The 8,246-nt window shown below is 42.9% G+C and overlaps 1 protein-coding gene across 1 annotated transcript; it reads left to right on the plus strand.

Moving 5' to 3' along the window:
• Positions 1–1,029: 1,029 nt before the first annotated feature.
• On the plus strand, positions 1,030–1,977 carry LOC120864172 (olfactory receptor 10H1). The gene has a single exon (XM_040241024.1). The coding sequence runs from the start codon at positions 1,030–1,032 to the stop codon at positions 1,975–1,977; it is 948 nt and encodes a 315-aa protein (XP_040096958.1).
• Positions 1,978–8,246: the final 6,269 nt, after the last annotated feature.

An 8,246-nucleotide genomic window follows, 5' to 3' on the forward strand; every position in this document is an offset into this window, starting at 1 on the left:
CACTAGGTTCCTCTGTCCAGGGGATTTTTCAAGCAAGAATCTTGGAGTGGGTTGCCATTTCCTTCTTCAGAGGATCTTCCTGATGCAGGGATTGAACCTATGTCTCCTACACTGCAGGTGAATTCTTTACCACTGAGTCACCAGGTAGGTTATTTACTGAGCATAGACCATATACATTTGTTCACTGAGTGTATTGAGTTAATTACCATAGGTAGTACCTACTGTTTTCCAGGTCACAGCCCAAGAATAGCACATTTAGTTCCCACAAAGAATCTTAGGGGCAGGTAGAGAGAAATGGAGGTACAAAGAGGTGTACTTGCTCAAGTTTACAGTGGGCAGAGCAAGGACTCAAACTCCCAGACTCTCTCATTGCTTTCCTTGATGGCTATGTTGCATTGTCTCAGTGGGTACAGATGTACCTCATGGCATTGGGAAAACAACAAGAACATTATTCCTACACAGTCTCTTACTTCAGATTCCTTGCATGGATAACTCCAGAGGAAGAATCTGATTGATTCATGTTAAACTAGAGATGCACCCTGGTCCAAAGTGTTGTAGACATGGGGTAAGTAGGTCCTCTGGTATCTGAAACTTTGGGAAGAATAAGATTTATCAGAAGGGAGGAACTGGACAATGGCTGCAAACTTTAGTGAAGGAACATTATATTTTTTGGAAGTAACCAGAGGGAGAGAGGGGTATAGTCTTTAGAGACAGTCAGCCATGGGTTCAAGTATTTACTCTGCCATGTTGACAGCTTCACCTTGAACAAGATGCTTAGCTTCCCTGAACCTAATATTTTCAGTGCTTATGCTTTAAATGATCAGAATCGTTGATAGAAACAACATCTCCCCCATTACATTGATAAGAGCATTACATTGTAGGAGGTGCAGAGTAGGAACTCAGCCAGTGTCATTTGTCATTTGTCAGGAGCAGCCCCTTGGACAGAGTCAGGAATGATGGAAGCTAATGACCTCCCTCCATCCAGTAGCTGAACTCTTCATGTCACACCTCACTTCAGGAACAGCCCCCATGCAAGGAGCCAACTTCTCAGCAGTGACTGAATTCATCCTCATCGGCTTCTCCACCTTCCCCCACCTTCAGTTGATGTTCTTCCTTCTCTTCCTGCTGATGTACCTGTTCACGCTGCTGGGGAACCTGCTCATCATGGCCACCGTCTGGAGGGAGCACAGCCTCCACACCCCCATGTACCTCTTCCTGTGCGCCCTCTCCATCTCTGAGATCTTCTACACCTTCGCCATCATCCCACGCATGCTGGCCGACCTGCTGTCCACCAACCACTCCATCTCCTTCACGGCCTGTGCCAGCCAGATGTTCTTCTCCTTCACGTTTGGCTTCACCCACTCCTTCCTGCTCACTGTCATGGGCTATGACCGCTACGTGGCCATCTGCCACCCCCTGCGCTACAACGTGCTCATGAGCCCCCAAGGCTGCGCCTGCCTGGTGGCCTGGTCCTGGGCTGGAGGTTCAGTCATGGGGTTGCTGGTGACATCTACCATTTTCCAACTCATCTTTTGTGGACCCAATGAGGTCCACCACTTTGCTTGTCATGTGCCCCCACTATTGAAGTTGGCCTGTGGAACTGACGTGCAAGTAGTGGCCAAGGGCGTGGGCCTGGTGTGTATCACCGCCCTGCTGGGCTGTGGTCTCCTCATCCTCTTGTCTTACGCCTTCATCGCGGCCGCCATCTTGAGGATCCCTTCATCTGAGGGCCGGCACAAAGCCTTCTCCACGTGTGCGTCCCACCTCACCGTGGTGGTCGTGCACTACGGCTTTGCCTCTGTCATCTACCTCAAGCCCAAGGGTCCCCAGTCTCTGGAAGGAGACACGCTGATGGGCATCACCTACACGGTCCTCACTCCTTTCCTGAGCCCCATCATTTTCAGTCTCAGGAACAAGGAGCTGAAGATCGCCATGAAGAAAACCTTCCTCAGCAAGCTCTACCCTGAAAAAATATGATTATCTGGGAAGAATTCCTTGGAAATAGCAAAATTGGGTTATCAGATGCTACCATCAGAGGTGACACCCTGCAACCATGTAATAACCAACATCTGTCTGATGCTTTATGGTTTACAAGGACCCTTATTGGCAACATACAAATGTTTGTGAAATGGTTCAACAGCCCTGAATGTATTCAGGATGGAAAGATGTATGAAACGATAACATGCATGAAGTCAGATTCATTGATTTCCTATTTGTTGGAGGACATTTGGCCAGGTAGCATTAAACCCAAAATCTGTTTTTCTTCTGCCAGGAACCAGGATAGACTAATTACTCCCATCACCACAAACCCATGTTGCAAAGAGAAATGGATGAGGACATGCCTTTACTTTCTACTAGGTGGTAACAGGGCTTCCTTTGTGGCTCAGCTGTTAAAGAATCCGCCTGCAATGCAGAAGACCTGGGTTCAAACCTTGAGTTGAGAAGATCCCCTGGAGAAGGGAAAGGGTACCCACTCCAGTATTCTGGCCTGAAGAATTCCATGGTACTGTATAGTCCATGGGGTCGCAAAGAGTCAGAAATGACTAAGCAACTTTCACTTTTCAGGTGGCATCATGTAGCTACAACTCAACTTTTATGAGGCTACAGAAGACTAAGTCAGATTACAGCAGAGGAGTGCTAAGCACCCTAAATTTCAGCATTGCATAACCTGTAATAAGCAAACTCAGAAAAAGTTGAGAACATCTCCAAGTTTCAAGTGTGAATCTTGAGCAGCTGCAGAGAGACAAAGAAGTCTCTTTAGTTAGGTGAGGGAAAGAAGTCCCTCGGTGAGAAATCACCTGCTGTGTTGGAAAGTCCCTGGAGAATGCCCATGGACAGAGGAGCCTGGCAAGATATAGTCCATAGGGTCACAAAGAGTCAGACACAACTGAAGCGACTTGTCATACTTCATAGTACTTATAATTTGTTGAAAATATGTATATTCAAGAGAATGACAAATACTGTATGATATCCCTTATAAGTGGAATTGTAAAAAGGTACTCATAAAAATAGAGTTGTTGAATGGTGGCTGTCAGGGGTTGAGGGGTGGGAGAACTGGGGCAATGTTGTTTAAGGGCACAAATTTGCAACCAGTTGATCAACCAGAAGATCAACAAGATCTTGTGGGTCAACAATGCAGCATTGTGAGTATAGACAATAATACTGTATTATCAAGCTCAAAGTTACTAAGAGACTTTGTCTTCATTGTCACTCCCCCAAAAGATATGATAACTATGTGACATGACAGAAGTGTTAGCCAACACTGCAGTGGTAATCATATTGCAATATACAAATGTATGCATGTATATATTCTAAACTTACACACTATTATATGTCAATTATATCTCAATTTAGTAAGTCCCTTAACATCAGTCCAGTTAGCTCAGTTGGTAGCGCTTGAGACTCAATGCTGGAGAGGGTGTGGAGAAAAGGGAACCCTCTTATACCGTTGTTGGGAATGCAAACTATACCGCCACGATGGAGAACAGTGTGGAGATTCCTTAAAAAACTGGAAATAGAACTGCCTTATGACCCAGCAATCCCACTGCTGAGCATACATACTGAGGAAACCAGAATTTAAAGAGACACATGTACCCCAGTGTTCATCGCAGCACAGGTTACAAATATCTAGGGCATCGAAGCAACCTAGATGTCCATCAGCAGATGAATGGATAAGAAAGCTGTGGTACATATACACAATGGAATATTACTCAACTATTAAAAAGAATGCATTTGAATCAGTTCTAATGAGGTGGATGAAACTGGAGCCTATTATTCAGGGTGAAGTGAGTCAGAAAGAAAAACACTAATACAGTATATTAATGCATATATATGGAATTTAGAAAGATGGTAACGATGACCCTATATGCAAGACAGCAAAAGAGGCACAGATATAAAGAACAGACTTTTGGACTCTGTGGGAGAAGGCAAGGGTGGGATGATTTGGGAGAATAGCATTGAAACATGTATATTACCATATGTGAAATAGATCGCCAGTCCAGGTTCGACGCATGAGACAGGGTGCTCAGGGCTAGTGCACTGGGATGACTCTGACGGATAGGATGGGGAGGGAAGTGGGAGGGGGGTTTAGGATGGGGATCATATGTACACCCATGGCTGATTCATGTCAATGTATGGCAAGAACCACTACAATATTGTAAAGTAATTAGCCTCCAATTAAAATAAACAAATTAATAATAAAAAAGAAAATAACAATTATTTTAAGGTTTATAATAATGAAATACAAACGTATCAAAAACTTGTGGGATGCAACTAAAGTGGTATACAAGAATAATTAATAGTTTTTATGAAAAGGTAAATGGTTTGGAAGATTCAACATTGCTAAGAGTCTTTCTCTAATTGATCTTTAGAGTGCATGCAATTCTCATCAGAATACTAGTCGACTTTTTTTTTTTTTCATGAAAAATGACAATCTGAACAAAGGACCAAGAATCCAGAAACAAACCCACATATATACAGCCAACTGATATATTACAATTCACTGGAGGCAAGAGGAAAGGAGTTGATCTTCTAAATACATGATCCTGGGTCCAGACAAGTGGATATCCATATGAAAAAAAACGGTGTACCTTGAATATATAAAAATTAATTGGAAACCAATGAAGACCAAATGTGAAAGCTAAAGTAATCAAGCTTCTAGAAGAAAGCACAGCAGAATGTGTTGACTCCGAGAAAGCTGCTGCTGCTGCTAAGTCGCTTCAGTCGTGTCCGACTCTGTGCGACCCCATAGACAGCAGCCCACCAGGCTCCCCCGTCCCTGGGATTCTCCAAGCAAGAACACTGGAGTGGGTTGCCATTTCCTTCTCCAATGCATGAAAATGAAAAGTGAAAGTGAAGTCGCTCAGTCGTGTCTGACTCTTAGTGACCTCATGGACTGCAGCCTACCAGGCTCTTCCGTCTGAGAAAGCAGGGGGTTCTTAAACAGGAAACAAAATACATTAACTTTTGGGGGGGGGGAGTGAGAAAATCTACTTCATTAAAATTAAGAACCTTTGATGACAAAGACAGCATTAAGAGAATAAAAATGCAAGTCCCAAATTGTGCAAGCATTTGTATCTAAATTACATAAATCAATAAGAGAAGTTTAATATTGGGCAAAAGCCTAACAGACACTTCACAAAAGAGGATATCAAAATGGCCAATAAATACATGAAGAGGAGATCAACGTCATTAGTGATTAAGGAAACACAAATTAAGGCCTCAGTCGGTTCAGTTCAGTCGCTCAGTCGTCTCTGACTCTTTGCGACCCCATGAATCGCAGCGCGCCAGGCCTCCCTGTCCATCACCAACTCCCAGAGTTCACTCAAACTCACGTCCATTGAGTCGGTGATGCCATCCAGCCATCTCATCCTCTGTCGACCCCTTCTCCTCCTGCCCCCAATCCCTCCCAGCATCAGAATCTTTTCCAATGAGTCAACTCTTCGCATGAGGTGGCCAAAGTACTGGAGTTTCAGCTTTAGCATCATTCCTTCCAAAGAACACCCAGGGCTGATCTCCTTCAGAATGGACTGGTTGGATCTCCTTGCAGTCCAAGGGACTCTCAAGAGGCTTCTCCAACACCACAGTTCAAAAGCATCAATTCTTCGGCTCTCAGCTTTCTTCACAGTCCAACTCTCACATCCATACATGACCACTGGAAATATCATAGCCTTGACTAGATGGACGTTTGTTGGCAAAGTAATGTCTCTGCTTTTCAATATGGTATCTAGTTGGTCATAACTTTTCTTCCAAGGAAGGCCTAATGAAATGCAAGTATATCTTGATCAAAATGATGGAAATTAAAATAAATAATGATAGCAAGTGTTAAACCCGGCAGCTAGAGAAGCTCTTACATTGCTGGTGTAAACTGGTAAAACAACTTCAGGAAAATGTTATTCCAGCTATTTTCCTGTGTATATACCTGAATATGTTCCAAAAGTAGTGAATGCTTATGCCCACCAAAAGACATGTAAAGAACAACCACAGGACTTCATTCATAATAAATCAAAAAGAGAAACAACATACATTTCTAACACCTGTTATTTTCATACAATAGAACATGACACTATAATGAAAAAGATAAACCATTGATAACTGTAACAACACACATCAACATACTGGCATAAATAACACTGGATGAAGGAAGTCAGATACAGAAGCAAATATAGCATGATTCCTTTTATATAAAGTTTAGAAACATGTAAAATGACCTAGGTGTTAGAAGTTAGAAGGTGTTAGAAGTGAGAGTAGTGACTACTCTTGGAAAGGAATTCTGACTAGGAAAAGACATGGAGGAGCCCTCTGGAGTGCTGCTTCTGGACTATATATCGTGGTCAATATTCACCAGATTTTCAGTTAATATTTGTGTTCCTTTCTATAAGTAATACATTTATTAAAATTTTTAATGCAAAAAAGGTCCCTTGACAAATTTATAGCATTTCAGAATAGCATTAGAAATTTATGCATTCAAAATAGCAATTTATAATACTTGGACACTCTTTAATGGTGATGCAGTTTTATACAACAATAAATGTAATTAAGGTGTATGAGTAATAGTAAAATTAGCCAGTGTTAAAAAATTTTGTTTATTCATGTATAAGTTGAATAGCAAACTGTACTTCATTACCCTAAACTTGAATTCAGTCTTTCTCTATAACTTGAGCAGTAAGAACATTGCATGCCACCACGAAGTGGGAAGAAGTGGAAAAAATTTCAGTCAGACCGAGGATACCAGAACGTTCTCCTTTGCATAATATACTGCATGCTTCACATTACCCTTCCAATACATTATTTTATTACAGTCTCACAATTGGATATCAGAGCAGATAAGTTCACATCTACTCCACTTGACAGAGGGGAATGTGTTAGTCGCTCAGTGGATCCCCAACACGGGGATCGAACCCAGGTCTTCTGCATTGCAGGCAGATTCTTTACTGTCTGAGCCACCAGGGACATTGAGGCTCAAAATTGTTGCATGATTCATCCAAGATCACACAAGTTAGACCTTCCCCTGTAGGTCTTCTCTGATTTCCGTGGCTCTCCACCCAAAGCATCACACATCATTTTCACACAATGGGTTTTGTGGGTCTCCCAATCCAGGAGGGGCTTTCCAGGTGGCACTAGTGGTAAAGAACCTGCCTGCCAATGCAGGAGATGTAAGAGATGCAGGTTCGATCCCTGGGTCGGGAATATCCCCTGCAGGAAGCCATCGCAGCCTACTCCAGCATTCTTGCCTGGAAAATCCCATGGACAGAGGAGCCTGGCAGGATACAGTCCATGGGGTCGCAAAGAGTTGGACATGACTGAGAGACTAAGCACAGCACGGCACAGCACATTGCTATATGCCCTTAGGCAGACCACTTCCCTTCTTTGAGCCTGAAAGTTGCTCAGTTGTATCCAACTTTTTGTGACTCCATGGAATATACAGTCCATTCTATACAGTCCAATTCTGTACATTCCAATTGGACTATACAGTTCAATTCTCCAGGTCAGAATACTGGAGTTGGTAGCCTTTCCCTTCTCCAGGGGATCTTCGCAACCCAGGGATCGAACCCAGGTCTCCTACATTGCAGGCAGATTCTTTACCAGCTGAGCCACAAGGGAAGCCCTCTTTGAGCCCAATCTTTAACAATAAAAAGCACCTACCTTCTAAGACAGTTATGAGACTGAAGTAAGATGATGTTTGTGAAGGGCTTAGAATGGTGCCAGGGATATAGATATACTCCATAAAGAGTAGTTGAGATGATATTATAATTTCAAGTTTTGCTAAATGAGCCTGGGAACAGAGAGAGGGGCATTGGTTGAGGAATTGTTCAATGGTCCAACAACTTTGACTATCATCTGGGTTATCAATGTGACCAAGGAGGTGGGACCTCAGTGAAGAGCATTTTTTCTAGAAGGGGGTGCTTAGCAGAAATGCTACTCCAATGAGCTTCCTGACCTGCTCCCTTTCTCCCAGGACCCCCTTCTCTACAAACAAACTCTTCCTTTCTATGGCTACAAAGTCCTTAGGAGTGGTCCCCAAGACTCAGCTCTATGGCAACAGCTGATGGGCAAAGAGATAAGTGATACCTTGCAATCTAAAGAAAAAACAAACAAACAGATGCTTAGAATTGCAGATAGGGCTGTGCAGTAGTTAAGTGATGAAACAAAGTGGCTTTAGTTAAATCATGTGCAATCTCTTAGATTCAGTTTCCCATCATTAAAATGTATTTAATGACAAGGTAGCCACATCATAGGATGGTCCT

Source organism: Oryx dammah, unplaced genomic scaffold (assembly GCF_014754425.2).
Source record: "Oryx dammah isolate SB20612 unplaced genomic scaffold, SCBI_Odam_1.1 HiC_scaffold_5, whole genome shotgun sequence".
NCBI lineage: Eukaryota > Metazoa > Chordata > Mammalia > Artiodactyla > Bovidae > Oryx > Oryx dammah.

Excerpts from the sequence above, each read along its gene's own strand:
- LOC120864172 (XM_040241024.1), top strand. The coding sequence starts at position 1,030 with ATGCAAGGAGCCAACTTCTCAGCAGTGACTGAATTCATCCTCATCGGC.